This window comes from Malania oleifera, chromosome 9, assembly GCF_029873635.1.
Source record: "Malania oleifera isolate guangnan ecotype guangnan chromosome 9, ASM2987363v1, whole genome shotgun sequence".
Taxonomy (NCBI): Eukaryota; Viridiplantae; Streptophyta; class Magnoliopsida; order Santalales; family Ximeniaceae; genus Malania; species Malania oleifera.
In genome coordinates this window covers 42,220,607-42,246,258 of record NC_080425.1, presented here as the reverse complement: position 1 = coordinate 42,246,258, position 25,652 = coordinate 42,220,607, and the positions used below count along the sequence as shown (strand labels likewise).

Below are 25,652 nucleotides of genomic sequence, written 5' to 3'. Positions count from 1 at the left end.
TCATTGTTTTCTCTTATTCATTCATAAATCTGGAGTCCATGTAGAGTCAAGATTTGATTGGTCATTAATATATTTTGTGTCCTTCATGGATGATTTTTCGTGTATGACTTGGATCTATTTGTTAAAAGATAGGTATGAATTTTTGAATGTATTTACTCAATTCTACTAGGAAATAAAAACTCAGTTAATATTCAATTTGATCTAATAATGCACTTGAAGTTGTTCAAATAAGCCTCAACCTTTTTGCTTGGCCAAAGGGATTATTCATCAAACATCATGTATACATACCCCTTAGCAGAATGGAGTAGTTGAATGGAAAAATAGACATTTACTTGACATAGCATGGTCTTTATGTCTTCATTTGCACACTCCTAAAACCTTTTGGACCGATGCTCTTCTTACAACCTATTTTTTGCTCAATAGGATGCCCTCAAGTACGCAATAATTTAAGCATAGCTCCGGTTGAAGACAAGATAAGAGACGGGTGGCTTAAATGGTTCGGGCATTTGAACCGCTGACCTAGTAGAGCACTTGTGAGGAGGAGTGAGTTAGTTATTGTTTTTGGCATAAAAAGGGGTGGGGGTAGACCGAGAATACTTGGAATGAGGTAGTGAGGATGGATTTAATAGTCCTTAATCTAGTAGAAGAAAATGCTCTCAATTGGGTGATTGTTGGAGAAGGATAGTGGGACCTAAGGCTTGTTGTTGTTTGTTTGTTTGTTTGTCTAGGATGCTCTCAAGTGTTCTAGGGTGTCAAATTCCCTTCTCCGTCATGTACCTAGAAACATCCATGTTCTCAATTGTGCCTCATGTCTTTGGGTGCACATGTTTGTTCGTTTTCCACATATTGGTTAAGACAAGTTCTCTCCTCATGTTGTTAAATATGTCTTTGTTGGGTACTCAAGAACTTAGAAAGGATATAGATGTTATGATCCCCACATTTGTAGGAAATATGTTAGTGCTGATGTCACCTTTTTTGAGGAAACACCCTATTTTTCCAGTGATGGGCCCTCCTTGGATGAATCTATTTTGATTCCATCAACGATTTATAGACCTCCCCTCTTGTGTTGATCCTTCTATTCCTATTCTTATCCCTCTTGAGAAATCTTCTACCCCACTTCCAAATCCATTCGTTATTGATCCAAAGAAACAATTGAAGGTTTATGAATGACAAAAGGCAAGCAAAAAGATCACTACCACCATGCATGCAGCTTCTCTGCCATCACTATTTCAATTTTTGGTTATGGAGATCCTTCCCAATGCGACTTGAATTTGCCCTTTGCTCACCTGAAAGTTATTGAACATGTGCTTAGCAATCCTAAGTTGCTTATCCAATCACTCATTATGTTTCAATTGTTCACCTTCCTAGTCCGATAGGCTCTTCTGCTTTGTCTATTTACTAAGTTTCTATCCCATACTTGCATGTTGAAGTACTTGCTAACCTTGGGTGGAAGCATACAATGGATGTAGAAATGGATGCCTTGACCACTCAAGGGACATGGGATTTGGTGGATCTTCCCCGATAAAGAGTTGGTTAGGTGTCGTTGGGTCTACACTCTACACCATCAAAATATCTTCCTAACAGCTCTATCAAATGGCTTAAGGTTCAATTGGTTGCCAAGAGGTACACCCAAAGATATGATATTAGTTATTTTGAGACCATTCTCTCTGGTTGCTCTTTTAAATTCTATTCCTGTATTGAATTGGTCCTTATATCAATTGGATGTGAAGAATGCCTTCTTGTACTGAGATTTGCAATAGGAGGTATACATGGAGCAACCTCTTGGGTATGTTCCTCAAGGGGAGGATGGTAAAGTGTGCAGGTTGCATAAGGCCATTTATGGTCTTAAACCATCTCCTCGAGCCTGGTTTGACAAATTTCGTGTTGTAGTTTCTGCATTTGGCAGTATCCAATGTTACTATCATTCAGTTTTTGTTCACAAAACATAGATATGGTACGTCTAGCAGTTTATGTTGATGACATCATCATCACTGGCAGGCACAATAGTGGGATTGCAGATGTTAAGCAGTGGCTTCAAGAAAAATTTCACATCAAGGACTTGGGTATTCTGAGTTACTTTCTTGGTATTGAGATTGTATGGTGTAGGAAAGGGTTGAATCTATCTCAGCTAACATATATGTTGGACTTGGCTTTGAAGATAAATGATCATATAGGTAGTTGGTTGGCAAGTGTCTATCACTAGATCTGACCTATTTTTTGTAGTGGGGGTGGTGAGTTAGTTTATGGAAAATCCCAAACAACCACATTGGAATGCTGTTTTTAGGATTTTGCTGTATCTCAAAGGCTCTCCTGGCAAAGGTTTGGTATATAAATGTAATAGAAATTGTGAGATTGCATATTGGGCTGGATCTGTTGATGATTGAAGATCTACTACTGGATATTGTACATTTGTGGGAGGTAATCTTGTTACTTGGCATAGCAAGAAACAAATTACAGTAGCAAGATCTAGTGCTGAAGCGGAATTTTGAGCTATGGATCATACTGTAAGTGAACTTATGTGGCTGAATTCTCTAATGTTAGAGACGGGATTCTTGGTAACGAAGCCAATAGATGTATTTTGTGATAATCAAGCTGTCTTTTATATAGCTAGAAATCCAGTGTTACATGAGAGGACAAAGCACATAGAAGCCTTTGTGAAATCCTTTGATCAGTTGGGCAATCTTTTTATGAAGCCTTTATTTAAGCCTGCCTTGTCTAATGTTTGTTATAAGCTGGAGTTTGGTGATATTTATACACCTCCAGCTTGAGGGGGAGTCTTAGAAGAGAATATGTTATTTTAATACTTAGGTTGTGTTAATGGGGGTATTTTTGCCCTTAAGACTTTATTGTTATTAATAATATATAAGAGGCCAGACCTGGAGCTATATGTAGACTCCAGGAAACTACCGCTCGGTTCTTTCCTCTCTTTTTCTCTTCTTCTCCTCTTCCCTTCTCTCCTTCTCTTCTTCTCTCCTCCATCTCTAACTTGACAACAGTAGTTTACATTTTTTTTGCTTTAAAAGTTTCTTGTTTGCTTGAGCTTTTAATAAATTGGTTAGAATGGTCCTTATGTTATCAACAACAACAACAAGCCTTAGGTTCCACTAGGTGGGGCTAAATGAATCCTATTTTGCCAATTCATCCAATCACGAGCATTTTCCTCTACTAGATTAAGAACTATTAAATCCTTCCTCATTACCTTATTCCAAGTTGTTTTAGGCCTACCCTTACCTATTTTCATGCCAGAAACAATAGCTATCTCACTCCTTACAGGTACGCTACTAGGCTTGCGTTTCAAATGCCCAGACCATCTCAGCTGTCCCTCCCTTTCTTGTCTTCAACCAGTGCTATGCCTAGATTATTGCTATATGCTTGTTCCTTAATTTATCTTTTAATGTTATACAACTCATCCACCTTAACATTCGCATTTCGGCAACTTTTACTTTTGTACATGTTGTTTCTTAGTTGCCGCATTTTGGTAAGTATTCATTATATATAGATCTGACAAATTTTATGTTGGCTGTCAGTTACCTAACGAGATCTTACTCCTTTATCCGGTCTTGAGACCGGCTGTGTGTACAAAGGTAATTTATGTTACACAAGCAAAGTGCAAGTTCGAGTTTTTTTTTTTTTTCGTTTTGTTTTGTTTTGTTTTGTTTTTTTTGTTTGTCTGTTTGTTTTTTTTTTTCAAATTTCACATAGACAAGAAACAAGAAATAAAAACCCACATACCAACCTGAGAATCTAAACATAAAACAAACTAATCTATACTAAATAGTATACTAACACCTACCCTGCATCTTGGCTCTAACATTACATAGACTTCTTTAAACCCGTAAATTTAACTAAGATTTGTAGTGTGACATTGAAACATTAAGTCTTGCTGTGAAGTTAGAGATGGAGGTGACAAGAATAAAAGAAGAGAAGAAGAAAATAATAGGACAGTTCAAGCAGCAGTTCATATGGAGATTACACACAGCACCAGGTCTGTCCTCTTATATAAGGCTATAAGGCAAAAAAGACAAGAATGCCTCCATTCAAACCACATAATTACTAAAATAGTATATTCTCTTCAAACATCCCCCACTCAAGTTGAAGGTGTATGAATATCACCTAGCCCCAGCTTGTGACAAAACATTAAAAAAGGTCAGGTTAAATAAAGCCTTTGTGAAGACATCGCCTAACTGATCCACAGATTTCATTAATGGAGTCTTGATAATCTTCTACGTACTTTCAATACATCATCCTTCACCAAATGATAGTCAACTTTAATGTGCTTTGTCCTCTCATAAAGCACTGAGCTGCTACTAATGTAAATGGCAACTTGATTGTCACAAAACATGTCTATGGGTTTTGTGATCAAGAATCCCATTTCAGACATAAGAGACTTCAATCACAAAAGCTCACTTGCAGTATGAGCCACAACTCGAATTAGATTTTTCTACTTTAGTTTGTTTCTTGCTATGCCATGTAATAAGATTACTTCCCACAACTAGTTTGAATGAAATTAAGGCTGAATTGATTGGGGTAGGATTGTAGCTCCCTTTCTGCTCGTGGCATCAGCACAGGCAGTGGCAAATCCAAGACCTATGTTGAGTAGGGGCTAAGGCTCTCATGCATGCATTTTAAATTTTATTTTATAATATTATTTTTTCTAGTTATTCATTTATAATCATAAATTATTATAATATCAAGTAAGGCATATCACTAAATTTCTAATTAAAAAAGTCAAAAATTTTTTTTTTGGGTGATGAAGAAGACAAAGTCAAATGAAAATAAAAGGAACTAAATCAATTTAGGAATTGTAATAACATATGAAAATTGGGAAGTAATTGAAGCCGCAAGCACTCCAAGGGATAATACAAGCTATGAGGGGCTCATTAAGACATAGCACCCGTTTTTGCTAGTTTATCTATGGAAGCATTTCCTTTCCAAGAAAAAAAAAATGAAAAATATTACTCTCCCATTGTCTCACCAACAATTCCTGGATATCTAGGATAGGAACAGCCTGAGGATGTGCAATGGTATTTGACTGCTTGATAATCCTAGTTGCTTCATGTGAGCCTGATAAGCCAAGAAAAGAAAAGACCCTTCTCAATTGGATTTCCTCTCTCTCTCTCTCTCTCTCTCTCCCTAATTTTGAAACAACCACAAATTTGTTTATTCGGACTTAGACCCCGTGTAGCAGCAAGTTGAGTAGGTGAAAATCCCAAATTTGGGCGTCTGTGGATCCACCTACGAGCACAGGCATGGCTTCTGCAAAACTGCAACAGCTGCAAGTTGATGACAACTGTTGAAGCTCTGGTGTAGCCATGTAGGCCAGCAATGCAAGTCTAAATCGAGATCATCAGTGGCAGGTGATGGCGATCAAAGGTTTATCATTGGAGGAAAAGCAAAGACCTTTGATCTAGCTTTGGTGGTGATGGCATGACATGATGGTGAGAGAAAAATTGGGCGAAGCTGGACTCCCAGCAAGCAAAGCTCTGATCAAATGAGTGTGGCTCAGCAAGATGCTGTGAGCCAACGGCAATGAGCTGCTGTGAGTCGCTGTCAAAGGAAATGAAGGCGATTTACAGCCTTTACAAACACTGGTAAGGCTTACAATGGAAGTAGACGAAGATGAGCTTCTGTTAGGCAATGACAAAGGCTTCTATTGTGTCAAAGGATCAAAGCTTTGATGGGGTTGGTTCACTTTAGAGGTGGAGGGAAACTGGTGCGCCGAAATTTTGTTTTTATTCCTGTAGCTGGTTGAATTGGGGGAGGGGACAGTAGAAGTCGATGTTGAATGGTGATAGCGGAGGAGATAGCAGTGGATGCAAGGCTATTTAAGTTGAAATTACGAATCCTATGAGTTTAACTGGAAACTCGTAGACAAGCTTATCAAAAATTGATTGCTGTGGTGATTAGAGTTGAAATCACAAACTGGGTCAAATAAGATACCAACATGGAACTATTTAATTCTCAGTTCCAATCCCCTAAAACTAATACATATGGGCCTATTATAACAAACCCAATCTCATCTGAATGGATGATAGAAAATGGCTCTCTAAACCCTGTGAAGGTAACCTAATATTTATGATTCACATGACAAAATGGGTAGCCAGGTCCCTACTGTGGAGCTCCACCCCTGCACCACCAGAAAAGTCTTTGTTGTAAACATGACAAGTGAGTTATGCTGGGCTGTGTCTCTTGCTGCTACACTCAGCTCAAGAAAAAGCCCCATGCTAGAATTCAAGACACATTCAACAGACTTGGATGAATCTACTCTTTCATGCGGGTTATATCATCATTACAATGTTAAGATTTTCTTAAATACTCCAATTTCATCTTTTATTGTCAACATGTTTGCTTCTTGAGCTTCATAGTGCTACATCACAGTAGTGAGTGGTCCATGAGTTCGATATTTTTGCCTAATTGGCATGAACTGAGGTTAGATTCATCTTAAACCCTTGTCGTTGTGGGTGGGAGGGCTGTTAGGTTTTGTCAATTGATGATTTCCAAAGAGCATAGTCTTGAAATCAGGATGGCATCAACGATTCTTAAAAAGTTTAAAAGGCAGTCTTATTACCATGAAGGTATTTGACTGGAGAAAGATGGATCGAGTAAAAAAAAAAATGCATCAAGGTTGCTTTATAATAGTGATCTTAAAACTTTTTTGGTTAATTTTCAAGCTGCAGGTTTTTAAGAATTCAAAAACCAAAAAACAAAGAATATATGAAATAGTCCTTGGTTTTTAAAGCAATATACTGAATAGTCCTTGGTTTTTAAAACTAGAAAGAAAAAGGTCGTGGGCAAGTACAAACAATTTTTGGGAGTGTAAGCTGGCTAGCCCTATTGAGGCTGGTGCCATTTCCTGCTATAAAGGCTCCAGCTTGTGCCCTGCAGCTGGTCCTCTCTATTTGTAATTTAAGCTAAATAAATAAACACATATTTTTTTTTTGTTTATATATTATTGGTTTTATTGATTAGATGTTTCTGTTGATAAGATTTTAATCCGAATATATGTAGGTTGTGAATAGTTTTATTTCTTGATTGGTGATCTTGATTTATTTCTTTATAGCAGCAAAGAAGAAGGTAATGCAGCGACAAACTACCTTTATCTTTCATTACACTTCTCATCCTTGGAGCAGGAATCGGGTTCTCATTTGGATGGTGATTTTCATGTGCTTTTGATATTATTCATACCTAAAGTAGCCTACTTTGTTATGTTCATTTCTTTATTCTTTTTTTCCTTGAGTTGTTCTGGTATGTATCCAGATAAATAAAATTATATTAGCCAACTGGCAGAGACTAGGGCATGGTACTTTTCTAGTGTCTTCCTAGTGAGTTTATTCATTGCGTTTTGCATGAGAGAAACTGCTCAGGCTTTTTTAATATGCATTATGGATTTATTGTAGTCTGTGCTGGATGCCTTTTTCCATTTCTCAATCTGATTGAGGACAAAACAAGAGAAATCCTAAGTGATCGGGCCAAAAATCGTCCTAAATGAGGAACAGAATATTTTTTGTTTGTGTTCTTCAGCTGCCTGAGAAATCAATTTTTTTTCTTTTCATTGCCTTATTTAGTGTGTTTACAAAGATAAATTGTTTTGTGGTTAAATGTTGCAGCTTTGCTTTCTAAGACAATTCAAAAGTTCTATGCAGAAGTCAGATTACTTAGCTCTGCGTCTGGGATTCATCACTGTGGGTACCTAATTGTTCTTGATGCCATAATTTCTATTCCTATTTCCTTGCTATGTTTATTTTCCACATCCCTCAAATTTATTATTAATTTGATTTTTGAAATTCACTGTGTTGTATGATTAAATTTTTTTTTTTTTTAATGCATTGTATTGTGTGAGTAGTTTCTACTAGTTGTAGGGTGTAACCTAGAAAATTGTCTTTGTCAAATAAGTTTGCTAAAAAGAAAAAAAGGCAAACATGTACTTTGCCTGTGTAACACAAAGTCTTTGTACCCACAGCCGGTTCCAAGCCCGGATAAAGGAGTAGGGTTATGTTAGGTATCTGACAACCAACGTATAACTTTGTCAGATATTTTTATCATGAATTCTTACCAAAATCATCTAAATCAAGGGAATAGACCAATTTAGTATAAAAGGGAGAGAGTTAATAAGTTAGTGGAAGAAACTAAGATAGGATTAGCAACGTGGAATATAGGGACTCTTATGGAAAAAAGGTATGGAAATAGTGGAAATAATGTTTAGAAGGAAAATTAATTTAGTCTGCCTTCAAGAGACGAAATGGGTAGGAGAGAAAGCCAAGGAAATTGAGAAATTGGGATTTAAACTTTGGTACACTGGCAAAGAGAAACGTAAAAATGGGGTGGGTATTATTGTAGATATAGACCTAAAGATAATTTAGTAGATGTTAAAAGAGTAGGGGATAGGTTCATTACAATCAAGTTAGTTTTAGGCCTAGAGATAGTGAACATCATTAGTGCATATGCTCCCCAAATAGGCTTAGCGGAAAATCTGAAAAAACAATTTTGGGAAGATATGGATAGTATTTTACAAGGGATCCCGATGTCTGAAAATACATTCATAGGAGCTGATTTGAATGGTCACATTGGGAAGGATAATATAGGGTATGAGAGGTTACATGGAGACCATGGATATGGAGATAAAAATGAGTCTGGTGATACAATCTTAGATTTTACCATGTCTTACGATTTGGTTATATTGAATAATTGCTTTATAAAAAGAGAAGAACACTTAATAACTTTCAAGAGTGGGTACAATAAAAGCCAAATAGATTTCTATTTAACTAAGAACAGAGATCGTCTATCTTGTAAGGATTGTAAAGTTATTTCAGGTGAAAGTTTGGCTACACAACATAGATTCTTAGTATTAGATATACATATTAAAGAATGGAAGAGAAGGAGTAGCACAAATCAACACAAGAGGACTAGATGGTGGAACTTGGAGGGAGTTAATGTAGTAAAATTCAAAGATAAAATGAACAAAGAGTGTGATTGGACAATAGGGGATAAGGTTGATGCAAATATTGTTTGGAATACAATAGCGAATTCTATCATAAGGATAGCAAAAGTGGTTTTAGGTGAGTCCATAGGAAGATACTTGGGTAGTAAAGAAAGTTGGTGGTGGGATCAAGAAATCCAAAAAGTCATTAAGGCAAAAAGAAATTGATATAAGATGTGGCAAAATTGTAGAAATATAGAAATCTTGAAAAATATAAAGAAGCGAGAAAAAATGCAAAGAAGACTTTCAATGAAGCTAAACATAAAGTGTTGGATTTCTAGATTAGGAAATTCTATTTTTTAAATAAAATCTGAAATTACTATTTCATATTCTAGTAGTTTCAGTTTCCTGTTTTCTAGCCTAGAGATCTGCTGATTTTATTTGCTGATTTTTTTGGTGATTTGATTTGCTGATTTTGTGGAGATTTGATTTGCTGATTTTGTGGCCTTCCTAATTTGGTGGCCTTCCTCTACTATTTATCTTGTAATCGTGTCTCTTGAACTTTAATAAGAATGGTTATTCTTCTTCTAAAAAATCCTTCATGGTATCGGAGCCTCATGCTCTTTTTCGATTTTGTTCTTTCTTTTGATGATGTCGTATAAGTCGTTGATGATTGGCGCCCAAAGAAATCCTACCGGCTCTTCCGGTACTTCTGAAACTATTCCGCCCAATCCCATTATTCCTCCAAAGTCTGTATCTGCTGATTACTATTCCTAGAATTCAGCCCTTTATCTCATGGTTACAAAACTCAATGGGCGTAAGAAACCATGGTGCGAACATTGCAAAAACCCATGGCATACGAAGGAGACGTGTTGGAAGCTTCATGGTAAACCAGCAAATTGGAAGCCAAAATCCAAACATGACATTCACGCCTACCAAGCCACTGCTGAAGAGACTCAAGAGCCTTCTACCAACTCGGATGCAGTCCCTTTTACCAAGGAGCAATTAGAGCACCTATGCAAATTGTTTCAATCTCCAAAACTGTCCTTAACTCCGTCTTGTTCTCTGGTACAGAAGGGTAACTCTTTTGCTACTGCGTTTTTAGGTGTTATTCCTAATTCTATTTATTCTTGGATAATTGATTCTAGCACAATTGATCATTTTCGGTTGCTCCAAATTGTTCGCAACCTATAGTTCGTGTGCAAGCAATAAAAAGGTCAAAATTGCAGATGGTTCACTCTCAGTAATTGCCGGGATAGGAACTATCAAACTCACTTCGTTGTTAACTCTCCATGATGTGCTCCATGTTCTAAATTTGTCTTGCAATTTGTTGTCCATTAGTAAAATTACCTCTGATCATCAATGTCAAGCTAATTTCTACTCTTCTTATTGTGAGTTTCATGAATTGATGACAGGTAGGATGATTGGTAGTGCTAAGGAAAAAGACGGACTCTATTATTTTGAGGATGGACCTAACTCGAGTAGACAATGTCAAAGTACTTGTTTAAATTCTATTTATGTTTTCAAAGATAATGATATCATGTTATGGCATTATAGGTTAGGCCATCCTAGTTTTCAATATTTAAAATACTTGTTTCCCAATTTATTTCGGAATAAAAGTCCATCTTTTCAATGTGAAGTTTGTCAGTTTGCTAAACATCATTGTGTATCATTTTCCACCGAACCCTACAACCCAACCACACCATTTATCGTGATTCATAGTGATATCTGGGGCCCATATAGAACATCTACGTATTTTGGCAAAAAATGGTTTGACCTTTATTGATGATCACACGAGATTAAGTTGGGTTTCTTTGATAAAGGAAAAATTTGAAGTGCAAACAATTAAAATTTTTTTTTACACCATGGTACAAACACAATTTCAAAAAAAAATTCAAATATTGCAGAGTGATAATGGTTGAGAATATTTCAAAAAAATTTTGGGCCTATTTTTTCTTGAAAAAGGAATTATTCATTAAAGCTCTCATGTCGACACTTTGCAACAAAATGGTTTGGCTGAAAGAAAAAACAAACACTTATTGGAAGTAGCTCGAGCATTTCTTTTTACCAATCAAGCACCTAAATATCTTTGGGGTGAAGTCATTCTTACTGCTACATATCTCATAAATAGAACGCCTAATAAGGTTTTATGCTTTGAAACACCTTTTGATGTTTTTCATAAGTTTTATCCAACAATTCGGCTATCTTCTTTACCACTAAAGATATTTGGTTGTATTGCTTTTGTTTATATTCATAGTCATAATTGAGGAAAACTTGAACCCTGAGCCACAAAATGTGTGTTTGTTGGTTACACTCCCACTCAAAAGGGGTATAAATGTTTTGAACCCATTTCCAAAAAAATGTTTGTTACCATGGATGTTACATTCTTTTAATTACATCCCTATTTTACGCCTCATCTTCCTCCTCAAGGGGGGGGACCAAAACAAAGATTTGGCTGTGTTTCATGATATTTTCCTAACTGAAGACTCGCAAAATGGTCCTTCTCCAACTTTGATTATTCAACCTGAAAACCCAAGCTTTATTATACTAGGAGAAAGTGAGTCGAGTTTTTTAGATACTAGAAAGGCAGGTCTTTCTATAGTGCCTTCTTATGATGTTCATGGTCCTATAATGACCAACAATGGAGAAACAGAAAAAAAAACACCACAACGTTGGTACCATTTGACATTGTCTACTCGCGACAGAGGACAACTCGAAAGAAAGGGTCTTCCAATCCTTTACATTGTCAAGAATCCGTAAACCCTCTAGGTAATGTCCTCACTGAGCCTTTACCTCATGTTTAGTCTATTTCATCTTTGAGTTCTAAGTCCTCTAGTTCTGAACCCGAGTCTGGTTCCAATCCTGAGTTCGATGATTCTGAACTTTCCATTGCTGTCCGGAAGGGTGTGAGGTCTTGCACCCAACATCCATTGTCCAATTATGTGTCATATGAAAATCTCTCATCTGTTTTTTGTGCTTTTACCTCATAATTGTCTTGTATGGAGATTCCTAATACTGTGCAGGATGCTCTGAAAGTTCTTGAGTTGAAGGAGGCTGTCTTTGAGGAGATGAAAGCTTTTGAAAAAAATGGCTCGTGGGAGTTAGTTTATCTACCTAGAGGAAAGACAATTGTAGGGTGCGAATGGGTGTTTACAGTCAAGTATAAATTTGATGGTTCTCTAGAACGGTTTAAAGCTCAATTGGTTGCCAAGGGATTCACTCAAACCTATGGCATTGATTACTTGGAGACATTCACCCTAGTCGCAAAGCTAAACTCTATAAGAGTTCTTTTGTCATTTGTAGCTAATTGTGACTAGCCTCTGCAACAGTTGGACGTAAAAAAAGCATTTCTTAATGGAGACTTGGAGGAAGAAGTGTACATGGATGCGCACCTCCAAGATTTGGTGAAAAGTTTGGCACAAAGTTGTGTAAACTGAAGAAGTCCTTATATGGGATAAAGCAGCCACCAAGAGCCTGGTTTGAGAAATTCACTCATTTTGTTAAAAGTCAGGGGTATACTCAAGGGCAAGGTGATCATTACGATGTTTATAAGACATTCACAGGATGAGAAGATAGCGATACTGATTTTGTATGTAGATGATATTATTCTCACTGAAGATGACGTACTTGAGATGAACCGATTGAAAACTTCCCTCTCATCAACATTTGAGATCAAGGACTTAGGATCTCTGAGGTATTTCCTTGGAATGGAGGTTGCTCGGTCGAAGAAAGGGATTGTTGTCTCCCAACAGAAGTATGTCCTTGACCTCAAGGAGACTGGGATGAGGCGTTGTAGGCCAGTAGACACTCCAATAGATCCCAATCAGAAACTTGGAGATGACAAGGAAGGTGATCTAGTGAATACAACTTGGTATCAAAAGTTGGTGGGAAAGTTAATTTACTAATCACATACACAGCCCAATATTGCTTTCGCCGTGAGTTTGGTAAGCCAGTTTATGCATTCACCCTACGAGAAACATCTTGAAACAATTTATCAGATTCTTAGATACTTGAAAAGTACAACATCAAGGGTTTACTCTTCCAGAAGATCACACAGTAGAACATAGAGGCATACATTGATGCAGATTGGGCAGGCTCAGTTATTAACTGGAGATCTACGTTAGGATATTGTACTTATGTTTGGGGAAATATGGTCACATGGTGAAGCAAGAAACAAAATGTGGTTGCAAGGATCTGTGCCAAGGCAGAATATAGGGCTATGGCTAACAGAGTTTGTGAGATGCTATGGTTGAAGAAAATTCTTGAAGAGCTGCGGATGCCCGTGAACATGCCAATATTGCTCAAAATCCAGTACAACATGATCGCACGAAGCATATAGAGATTGACAGACACTTCACAAAAGAGAAGATTGATAGTGGAGTTGTTTGCATTCTTTTTGTTCCTACTACTCAACAAATAGTTGATATCTTCACCAAAGGACTTTTCAGACCTAGTTTTGAGCTCTTTGTACGCAAGTTGGACATGATAGATATCTACACTCCAACTTGAGGAGGGGTGTCGGATTTCTAGATTAGGAAATTCTATTTTTTGAATAAAATTTGAAATTACTATTTTAGATTGTAGTAGTTTCAGTTTCCTATTTTCTTGCCTAGAGATCTGCCGATTTGATTTGCTGATTTTGTGGCCTTCCTAATTTGGTGGCCTTCCTCTAGTATTTATCTTGTAATCATGTCTTTTCAAATTTAATAAGAATGGTTATTCTTCTTCTAAAAATCCCTCATAGAGCTTATGAATTATGATACTTTATATACTAAGCTAGATACAAAAAGACAAAAAGACATTTATAGACTTGCTAGAGCTAGAGAAAGAGAATTCAAAGATTTAGATTTTGTAAAATGTATAAAGGACAAGAATGATAATGTCTTAATTAGAGAAAAAAGACATAAAATAAAGGGGGCGGAGATGCTTGATAAGTTGTTCAATGAAAACCAAAATGAAAGGTTGAACTTGGAAGTGACAAATGAAGAGAAAATTAGAAATATGAGATTTATTCGTAAAATTAGAGTCCTTGAAGTTAAGATGACATTAAAAATGATGAAAAGTGGTAAATCTATAGGACCAGATAAAATACCAATTGAATTTTGGAAATGTTTAGGGGATAAAGGAATTATTTGGTTAACTAACGATTCAATAATATTATAGAAACCAAGAAAATGCCAGAAGAATGGAGGAAAAGTCCATTAGTACCTCTGTATGAAAACAAAGACGACATTCAAAACTGTAATAACTATCGTGGAATTAAGATTATGAGGCATACGATGAAATTATAGTAAAGGATAACTGAACATAGAACAAGATTAGAAGCAAAGATTCCAGAAAATCAATTTGGTTTTATACTTAGGAGATCAACAATAGAAGCTATTTATCTTTGAAGAAGTTTAATGGAAAAGTTTAGGGAAAAGAAGGACTTGCATATGGTTTTTATTGATCTAGAGAAAACTTATGATAGACTACTTAGGGAAGTGCTTTGGTGGGTATTATAAAAAAAAGGGAGTTTGTAATAGATATACGGAAGTCATTAAGAATATGTATGATAGAGTAGTGACTAGTGTCAGGATAGTAAGAGGAGAGTCTAGAGAGTTCCCAATCTCAATAGGTGTTCATCAAGGTTCTACTTTGAGTCCTTATCTTTTTGCTTTAGTAATTGATAAAATTGTTAGGAATATCCAAGATGAGATTGATCGGTGCAAAACTGCAAGTGCACAGTGTCATAGTTTTATAATATAGTGATGTGAAGAGTATCGTCCTCAAGGATTGATGTCTTAATTTTACCAAGTACCGAAATTGTACTAATCTTGATTTTGTTTAGAAAGATTAATAATTTTAGAATGCGAAATTAAAATAAGGCTACTTTAAATAAACTATTCAAGGGAAAATAAAACTGGTTGCCACGTATCAAATTAATGAGGGTGAAAACTTCAAGGAAACCAATTTCACCTAGTTTCTCACTATACTTTACTCATTTAGCTAATTCGACTTTGTTTTCTCTGTTTGTTAGCAAATCTCCAATTTTTCCAAAAGCCTTTTTCGATAGTCAATCAGAACCTATTCTTGCTTATTATTTAACATAAGAATATGCAAATTAATAACGCAAAAACGCAATAAGAGCCTCGATTTTTTAATATTATGTAAGTTCATACAAATTTTTCGATCTCAATATTCACCTCCGTTGAATCATCCAAGATCTATCCTATAATTCCCCCTTTCGGTAGCAAATCACAACACCAACATCATCTAATTAATGACCAGTTAATTAAAAGCATTAAGCGCAAAATAACTCAAACAAACATTAAAGAAAACTATTTCATATTAGCATCGAAGAGCAAACATAGTTTAAAACTAGGCTACATCGTTTTCCTAGAATACAAAAAATTAGTTCATGCGGAAAATTAAATCAAACATAAATGATTTCACCATGCTTTCTTTTATTTGGAGAGTAGAAGACAAAACAACACCCACAACACTGCCGTCACGCGCTGCGAACACTTGTGCACCGCCGTTGTTCACCGCTTGTCGGTTCCCGAAAAGATCTTAACTTTTCAGTGTATCGCCAACCAATCCTTGCTGTTTGTGTGTTGTGTCTGCGCAGCACCCCAAAAGAAAACCTCCCAGCTGCTCCTCTCGGCCTCCTATTCGTGTGTCCCAAAAATAATTCCTCCCTAGAGCTGTAGCTGCTCCCCAGTTTGGCCTCCTTGTGTCTCCCAAAAAAAAAATTATTATAATCCTCTCCGTGTGTGGTGCGGCCTCCCCAAAAAGCCCTAGAATAATCTTCCTTTCTTTGACTTTTCCAAATCCTTTCCTTTCTTTCCTTTCTTTTCTCTTTTCTTTCTTTTTCTTTGTGTTTCCTCTGTATGTCTCCAGCGCATGCTCACCAAGAGGATGCGGCTGCATGGCCGTGTCAAATCATCTTTTATTTTTTATTTATTTTTTCTTTTCTTGTTTCTTTTTTTTTTTTTTCAGCGCACAAGCCTGATTTTGACCTTCCTACAACCCATAACTCTCAAAACTCAAAACACGAAAATTGTAGAGAAATTCCTTGTCTTTCCACAGCATTTTGAATTATCTCGATCGGAGCTCGGATTTGAAAGTTATGCCCAGATTACAAAGTAATGTCCAAATAGTCCATAAAACAGCGTATGATAACTTCACATCCGATTTCGACCTTGATGCAGTCAGTATTTATCAAAACGCAAAACATGAAAGTTATAGAGGGTTCTCTTAGCTTTTTATATCATTTTGAATCATCCGAGTCAGAGGTCAGATGAGAGAGTTGCACATAGATTACGAAGTAGTGTCGAAAATGGCCTCCCTTTGCGTGCATGGCTCAGCTTCCGAAAATTATCGTTTAAATGTTCATGAAAATCCTGGATGTTCACGGTCTTGATTTGGACTCTGCCTCACGTACACGACACCTCTTCATGCTCACGACCCGCGAACATTCTAATCTTAGATTTAATGTGAAAAAATTATTCTATAATAATAAAACATGATTGTCCATAAATGTTCGGCAACAAATAGGGTAATTATCTTAAAATTATCGAACGAGCTCAATGATTAAAATATTAGACAAAATCGGGCATTTAATTAAGATTATGATCTTCAATGCATGAATTTAAATGCCTAATTACGCAATTTTGATGTGTAATCACACCCCCCAACTAGTGAATGCAATCCAAGGTGGTGCCGTGTGAATTTCAGTGAATGAATGCACATGCAACACAAGCATATCTTTTCACATATAGCAATATCACCAAATTACACACAAGCTCATTAATACACCAAAATTAACCATCAATTTTGAAACAAGTTACTCATACAAGTTTCGTCATTGTATAGCCATTAAGAACAATATACTCACATAAAATTAACCAGCAATCACAATTCAGAGTTAATGTAGCCATATAAATTCGAGTATAAATAGGCAAACTCTCAAGAAATGTGTAATGTGTATGACTTGTTACACCCAGAACATCTATGGACACCTACAGAACGGTCGTTTTGATTCGGCCTAACTGGTATACCCTCAAAAACACTCAAAAAGGATGGTTTCACTTGTCGTATGTGAGGAGGAGTGTCATGATCAAACATCCCACATACTGCAAGGAACAAACGCTCAATGTATGGAGTGGACTAGTCTGAAAAGGATTCAGCCTATTTACGAGGTGTCGGGTCCTTCACCCTAGCATCTTTTCACCTACTCGCCATATCCAATCAAGGCCATCCTAGATCAACTTATTCACAAATCGGGAGTGAATACATCTAAGGCATTAGGTAGGTGAAAGAGTCTTTATAAGTGGAGAACATGTGTCATGTCCCTGACTTTTGTTGTAGTTGTGTGGAGCACGTATTAATCTTTCACCTCTTCTGGGGTATTTCTATTTCTCTTTTTCTTTCTTCTGCTCATTTTTCAATTTCTTTCTTTTCATGGTCAGTTAGGACAATCATAACACTTCTTTTATTGTTTTCATACCACTCATGTGCATTAAGCTCGAACAGGATTCCATGAAATAAGTTTACTTCTAGGAGTGGCTCAGCCTTCACATCTTGAGTACACTACAAGACCTAGGTTTCTATCTCCCTACTAGATGTCACCCCTAGGCTAGCAAGTCAAAAACCAAGACTAATGTACAAAGAGTATCCAGAAAAATAGGGAAAGTAGAGTTTCATGAACTTTGAGTTGACTTCAAAAACTCAAAAAAAACGATAAATGGCTCAATAGTATCTCACAAGGTGTCAAAGTCATCACGGACGCTCTCTGTGTTCACAAGGAACCCTAAGTGCTACAAGTAACGTGAACATGTATTATTTTAGCCTTAAAAGATACCATGTAAATACAAGAGTTTAGATAGCCAGATTAACTCAATTGAACTACCAATCAACCTTCAATGAGTTACAATTCCTAGTTTAGTTTTATAAAGAGAAACTACACATAAATGACTCAAGTGTGTACTCCTAGGTATATGCAAGTATGTGAAGGGCATAAGTAGTGGCACTCATGGCCTAATCCTCCATATTCACATTTTTTTTTTCAATGTTATTCAAAGATGAGAAAGATCAAAGAAAAGAATGAAACTTCCCTGGCTTCTTGGTGAATCCATCGAGGAATTAAATTTTCAGCTTTGTACTCATGCCAAATAAACCTACATCAAAAATCTAAATTATTCAAAAGTGAATAGATAAATAAATAAAGTAATAAAGAGAAAAGAAATAAACAAAAAAAAAACTCTTTGGGTTGCCTCCTATAAGCGCTTGTTTTAACGTCTCCGGCTAGACTTTTCAATCTTCATCAACTAGGATCTCCAAGAGGAATAAATGCACAGTTCCTCTCCATTTGTTCTCCATAGTAGTGCTTCAGTCTCTGACCATTAACTCTGAATATATTCCCTATCTTGTCCTTCAAGTCTATTGCTCCAAAAGGGAAAACTTTGTCAATTGATAAGGACTTGTCCACCTTTACCTTAACTTACCCGGGAAGAGTTTTAATCTTGAGTTGAAGAGTAGGACCTGTTGTCCTGGAGCAAACTCACGCCTAAGAATCTGTTTGTTATGCCACTTCTTTGTCCGCTCTTTGTAGATTTTTGCATTTTCATACGCATCACCTGAGAACGCATAACGAAGATGCTCAGGAATTGCTTCAACTCTGGAGATATAGGTTGCTGCATCTTTTCTTTAGAGATTACAGAATCCGTCTTTGCTACCGTAACTTCTAGCCTCCCCACGCGCTGCTGTGTTGTAACTTGCTGCAAGGATCATTTTAGGTGATCGGCTGGTACATCTTTTTGGAAGGCTTTTTCTACACCTTGCTGAATGATATCTACTTGAAAGCAAGTTCTTGGATCTTCTGGAAATCTCATGTCTTGGTAGATGTTGAACATAACCTCTTCCTTGTCCACTCTCAATGTTAACTCACCCTTTTGAACATCAATTAAAGCCCTTCCAGTGGCCAAGAATGGTTGGCTAAGAATTAGTAGAACTTCTTGGTCTTCCTCCATATCTAACACCACAAAATCAGCAGGAAAAATGAATTTGTCCACCTTTATAAATACGTCTTCTATGATTCCACGTGGATACTTGATGGATCGGTCTGCCAGTTGCAAAGAAATGGTGGTTTGTTTCATCTCTCCAAGTCTCAATTTCCTGTAAATAGAAAGTGGCATAAGATTAATGCTAGCACCAAGATCATATAAAACTTCATCAAAAAATGAATTTCCAATAGTGCAAGGCAAAGTGAAACTCCCTAGATCTTTTAATTTTTGACGTAATTTCTTTTGAAGAATAGCATTGCATTCCTCGGTAAACTTCTGTCATGCCCCGAACCCGCGAATGGGCCCTAGGTGTGATTTTAGTAACCTAACCTGTTTCTTTATCATTTAAAACATACATTGAATAAGGGTTCATCCCCGTGGGGTACACGTACCCTATACACAATCACATACACATATATACACATTAAATACGCAGCAAAAATGTTCTTTCTAATATATACAACATACCATACCAGAGTCTACACATAACTAGAGTCTACGCTCCAAAATACAGTACATACCCCAGGTGTCTACAAAACCCAACAATGACAACCCGGTTACAAAATCCGTACTTACACAAGTACTATACGCAGCTAATCGACAACCACGCTCCCGAACGCTAGGACGCTAGTTTCGGCTATTCGAAGGACCTAAAATACAGTTGTATATTCGGGGTGAGACAACTCTCAGTAAGGAAGAAAACAGGTTATATCAGTGTGTGACATACAAGTGTTATTTCGACATAAAACATAACACAATACAGTTCTAGTATTTTCACAATCCAGTTCCAGTACATATGATACGAAACATACGGTGTCGTCACACTCTTCGGCCGAAATCGGTTGCATTACACAGAGTACCGAATATCCTGCAATAACTGAAGCCCCATAGCGATATCATTGCTAATACGGTGTCAACTCACACCCATCGGTGACCAACCGTAACAAACAGGTGATATTTCAGACCCTTGGATATAGAGCCGGACACTCTCACACACGGTATTTAGCCGAGACATGGCGTTTGCCCACGGTAATTAGCCGAGACATGGCAAATTTCACAAAACCTGGAACAATTTTGGAACTCATGTTCCTATACCTCTCAACTTACGGTAGTTAGCTGTCATAGCTATTTTACAAATCTGGAACATTTTACATACAACAGTTCATTCCACACTTATTTGATATACAACAAATCATATCGTTTTCAATTCGAGAATACAGTTTAATACAAATATAGGTACGAACATCTCAATACTACAGTTTTATACAACATACAATTTTTCAACAAAAATAGAGATGATACCCAAAACCCTCAAATTTTCCCAAAATAGTAACCCGAAAATCCCTTATTTTCACCTGATAGATTTTCCCAAATAAGTAGCCAAATCATACATACAATCGTAAACTACATGTTTACCGATTCTGATTTTAAAAATAACTGATATAAACAGAATCCCCTTACCATAACCCGAAAACCAAAACACGAACTCTACGGCTCCAAAACTGCGAACCGAGGTACCAAAAACTAAACAACGAAGAACAATACTTCCTTACAATACTATTTTCTACAGATTTACCGAAACGGAAGCGAAATCGGACGATTTTGGGTCAAAACCCGAAAATCCTTGAAACGAAATTCCGATTCGCTATAAACGTAGAGATTCTCCTCCTGATCCACGTAGCAACGTCGGATCGTTGATTCCGGAAATAGACAGCCTGAAATCCTAGAGAGAGAGAGTATGTGTTCGAGTTCTAGAGAGAGAGGTTTTTGATTTCTTAACCATGAAGTAATGGAAAATTCAACTTGTAGACCTTTGACCCGGCCAAACTCGTCGATGAGACGGCGTCCTCGTCGATGGGCCGCATAAGGGAGTTCGTCTACGCCAAGGTGGACTTGTCGACGAGCCTAAGATTTCAGGATTTCCCAAAATCCCTCAGTATCTCCTCGTCGATGAACCACTGAGACTCGTCGCCAAGTTGTACAAGAGACTTTCAAGCTGTACAAGAGACTTTGTCGACGAGAAAACAAGCCTCGTCGACAAGCTCTATTGATTTTACCCCTTTTTAAATTTTCTTTCTCTTTCTTATTTATTTAACACACCTATCTCGGGTTGGGTTCTTACGGCTTCACTGTTTCAAACTCCTCCAATTTTCTTTTCTTTGAAATGATGTCCTTAAGGAATTTGACATAGTTTGCCATTTGTTCCAAGGCATCTGCAAAAGGAATGTTTATGTGAATTTTCTTAAAAATTTCCAAGAACTTAGAAAATTGCTTATCTAATTTTTGTTTTTGAAAACATTGATGATAAGGAAGTGGAGTAGAGAGAATAGGAGGATTGTTAGGAAATGAAATTTCTAGTGGCGTGTCAGTTTCTCTTGGTGTATCATCCACAATCTCCTCTTCTTCCCCTTTATTTTTGCTTCGGCCATCATTTTCAGTTGTAGGAGTGGACATGGGTTCCTTTGCTGGTAACTTCTCAATTTCTCTTCCACTCCTAAGTGTGATGGTCTTGCATTGTTCCTTTGGGTTCTCCTTTGTGTTGCTAGGAAAAGTTCCTCTTTGTTGGGAATTTATGGTCGTGGCCAGTTGCCCGATTTGCTTTTCAAGATTCTTTAGTGGCTACCATATTGCTGCAATGAGTCTCAATGTTATCCAATCGTGAATCAGTCTTTTTAAACCTTGCTTTTGTCTCCTCAACAAATGATACCATGGCTTCCTCAAGTGACATCTTCTTCTCGCTTTGTTGACTTTCAAGTTCTGGAGGAGGTTGCAGCACATTCCTTGTATTTCCATAAGACAAATTCTCATGATTTCGAAGTCCTGGATGGTAATATTGTGGCAAAGGATCACCACGATAATTGTTGTTCCGATTGTTGATGTATTGAACTTGTTCTTGACTCGCTTCATTGCTCGGATTTGTCCTACTTGTAGCTGCCACATATTCTGCACTTTGTGGTATCCTTTGGGTTGTCAAAGCTGAAATCTGATGAGACAGAAAAGCAACTCGAGCTGAAAGTGCAGCAAGCGGCTCCAATTCATGAATCCTAGCAACTTTCTTAGCCATAGTTCTTTCGGTTGGCCATTGATAGTTATTTGAGGCCAGTTCTTCCAAAAAAGCAGTAGCACCCTTAGGTGTCTTTGACATCAAAGTTCCCCCAGACGCAGCATCAACTAAAGTCCGAGTTTGTCCGTTTAACCCATTAAAAAACATCTGAATTTGCAACTAATCCGGTAATCCATGTTGAGGGTAGCGTCCACTCAAATCCTTATACCTTTCCCATGCTTCATAGAGTGACTCAAAATCATGTTGCTTGAATTCACCAATCTCACTCTTGAGTTGAACTGTTTTTGCAGGTGGAAAGAATTTAGCTAGGAATTTTTCTACCATATCCTGCCAACTAGTGATACTTCTCGGTTGTAAAGATTGTAGCCGGCCTCTTGCCTTGTCCCTCAAAGAAAAAGGGAACGGTCTCAGTCTAATGGTGTCTTCAGTAACACCATTGATCTTTATAGTGTCACAAATCTCCAGAAACATCGCCAGATGGATATTGGGATCATCAAGTGGTGATCCACTGAATTGGGCCTACTGCACCATGTTGATTAATGCAAGTTTGAGCTCAAAATTGTTGGCATTAATGGGCTAACGTCTGATACCTGAATAGTTGTCATTCACAACTGGCCGTACATAATCCTTTAAGGCGCGTGGTTGCACATTTTGTTGCCCGTTATCCATAGCTGGTACTCTCTTTTTCCTTAGTGCTCCGAGTGTTCTTTCAATCTCTGGATCAAAAGGAATAATGGCACGGGTTCTAGCACGGCGCATCCAACATCAAAAACACACCTGAAATAAAGAAGAATAAAAAGAAAAGAAAAGAAAATAAAATAAAATAAAAGAGAAAAAAAATAAAATATAAAAATATAAAAAATAAAATTCTAAATTAAAACAAAAATTACTTTGTATCGATATTGGCAAAAATAAGAAAAACTCAATCCCTGGCTATGGCGCCAAAAACTTGATCGGTGCAAAACTGCAAGTGCACAGTGTTGTAGTTTTATAATATAGTGATGTGAAGAGTATCGTCCTCAGGGATTGATGTCTTAATTTTACTAAGTACCGAAATTGTACTAATCTTGATTTTATTTAGAAAGATTAATAATTTTAGAATGCGAAATTGAAATAAGGCTACTTTAAATAAACTATTCAAGGGAAAATAAAATTGGTTGCCACGTATCAAATTAATGAGGATGAAAACTTCTAGGAAACCGATTTCACCTAGTTTTTCACTATGCTGTACTCATCTAGCTAATTCAACTTCGTTTTCTTTCTTTGTTAGCAAATCTCCAATTTTTCCAAAAGTCTCTTTCGATAGTCTATTAGAACCTATTCTTGTTTATTATTTAAGGTGAAAACTTCTAGGAAACCGATTTCACTTAGTTTTTCACTATGCTTTACTCATCTAGCTAATTCGACTTTGTTTTCTCTGTTTGTTAGCAAATCTTCAATTTTTCCAAAAGTCTCTTTTGATAGTCAATTAGAACCTATTTTTGTTTATTTAACATAAAAATATGAAAATTAATAACGCAAGAACGCAATAAGACCCTCGATTTTTTAATAATATGTAAGTTCATACAAATCTTTCCATCTCTATATTCACCTACGTTGAATTATCCAAGATCTAGCCTATAATTCCCCCTTTCGGTAGCAAATCACAAGACCAATATCATCTAATTAATGGCCAGTTAATTAAAAGCATTAAGCGCAGAATAACTTAGACAAACATTAAAGAAAGCTACTTTAGATTAGCATCGAAGAGCAAGTACAGTTTAAAACTGGGCTACATCATTTTTCTAGAATACAAAAAATTAGTTCATGCCGAAAATTAAATCAAACATAAACGACTTCACCATGCTTTCTTTTATTTGGAGAGTAGAAGACAAAACAGCACCCACAGCACCGCCGTTGCGTGCCGCAAACACCCCGAGCACGGCCGTTGTTCGCTGCTTTCCGATTCCCGAAAAGATCTAAACTTTTCAGCGTACCGCCAACCACGCTTTGTGGTTGTGTGTTGTGTCTGCGCAGCACCCCAAAAGAAAACCTCCCAGCTGCTCCTCTCGGCCTCCTATGCGTGTGTCCCAAAAATAATGCCTCCCTAGAGCTGCAGCTGCTCCCCAGTTCGGCCTCCTTGTGTCTCCCAAAAAAAAAATTATTATAATCCTCTCCGTGTGTGGTGCGGCCTCCCCAAGAAGCCCTAGGATAATTCTCATTTCTTTGACTTTTCCAAATCCTTTCCTTTCTTTCCTTTCTTTTTTCTTTTCTTTCTTTTTCTTTGTGTTTCCTCTGTATGTCTCCAGCGCATGCCCACCAAGAGGACCTGGCTGCATGGCCGGGTCAAATCATCTTTTATTTTTTATTTATTTTTTCTTTTCTTGTTTCTTCTTTTTTTTTTTTCAGCGCACGAGCCCAATTTTGACCTTTCTACAGTTTGTAACTCTCAAAGCTCAAAACACAAAAATTGTAGAGAAATTCCTCAACTTTCCACAGTATTTTGAATTATCTCGATCGGAGCTCGGACGAGAAAGTTACGCCCAGATTACAAAGTAATGTCAAAATAGTCCATAAAACAGCGTATGATAACTTCATGTCCGATTTCGACCTTGATGTAGTCAGTATTTCTCAAAACGCAAAACATGAAAGTTGTAGAGGGTTCTCTTAGCTTTTTATATTATTTTGAATGATTTGAATCGGAGGTCGAATGAGAGAGTTACACATAGATTACTAAGCAGTGTCAAAAATGGCCTCTCTTTGTGTGCAGGGCTCAGCTTCCGAAAATTATCCTTTAAATGTTCATGAAAAATCCGGATGCTCATGGTCTTGATTTGGACTCTACCTCACGTACACGACACCTCTTAATGCTCACGACCCGCGAACATTCTAATCTCGGATTTAATGTTCAAAAATTATCTTGTAATAATAAAACACAAGTGTCCATAAATGTTTGGCAACAAATAGGGTAATTATCTTAAAATTATTGGGCGAGCTTAATGATTAAAATATTAGACAAAATCGGGCATTTAATTAAGATTATGATCTTTAATGCATGAATTTAAATGCCTAATTACGCATTTTTGATGCATAATCATCCCTTGGTGTATGTTGTTTGCAAATGATATCGTGTTGATTGATGATTGTTGGAGCAGAGTGAAATCTATGCTAGAACTTTGGAGAGCCACATTAAAGTCTAAAGGGTTTAGGATAAGTAGGAATAAGACTGAATATATGAAATGCAATTTCAGTAATGTAAGGAGTAACAACATAGAGAAGATTAAACGGGATAATCAAGATATTAATAGCATTGATAGATTTAGATATCTCGGATCTATTATGCAAGGTGAAGGGGACATTGAAGAAGATGTAGTACATAGAATTAAGACTGGTTGGGTAAAATGGAGGAGTGCGTAAGATGTGTTGTGTGATTGTAAAATACCCTTAAAATTACAAAGGAAAGTTTAATAAGAAGGCTATAAGGCCAGCTATTTTTTATGGTTCATAATGCTGACAACTAAGAAACAACATATACAAAGAATGAAAGTTGCTAAGATATGTATGCTAAGGTGGATGATTTAACATTACAAGATAAAGTAAGAAATGAACATATCGATAAAAATTTAGGCATAGCACCAGTTGAAAA

At 36.9% G+C, this 25,652-nt stretch overlaps 1 protein-coding gene and 1 non-coding gene across 2 annotated transcripts in view; both read left to right on the top strand.

The window, feature by feature from the left end:
- Positions 1-25,652, top strand: part of LOC131163599 (MLO-like protein 4) — an 83,466-nt gene that overhangs the window by 4,458 nt on the left and 53,356 nt on the right. The window contains exons 6-7 of the mRNA XM_058120195.1: positions 7,061-7,152; positions 7,608-7,682. Of these exons, the coding sequence (XP_057976178.1) occupies positions 7,061-7,152; positions 7,608-7,682 (167 nt within the window). The remainder of the gene's footprint in view (positions 1-7,060; positions 7,153-7,607; positions 7,683-25,652) is intronic.
- On the top strand, positions 22,197-22,303 carry LOC131165193 (small nucleolar RNA R71). The gene has a single exon (XR_009139509.1). It is a non-coding gene; the product is annotated as a small nucleolar RNA R71 (small nucleolar RNA).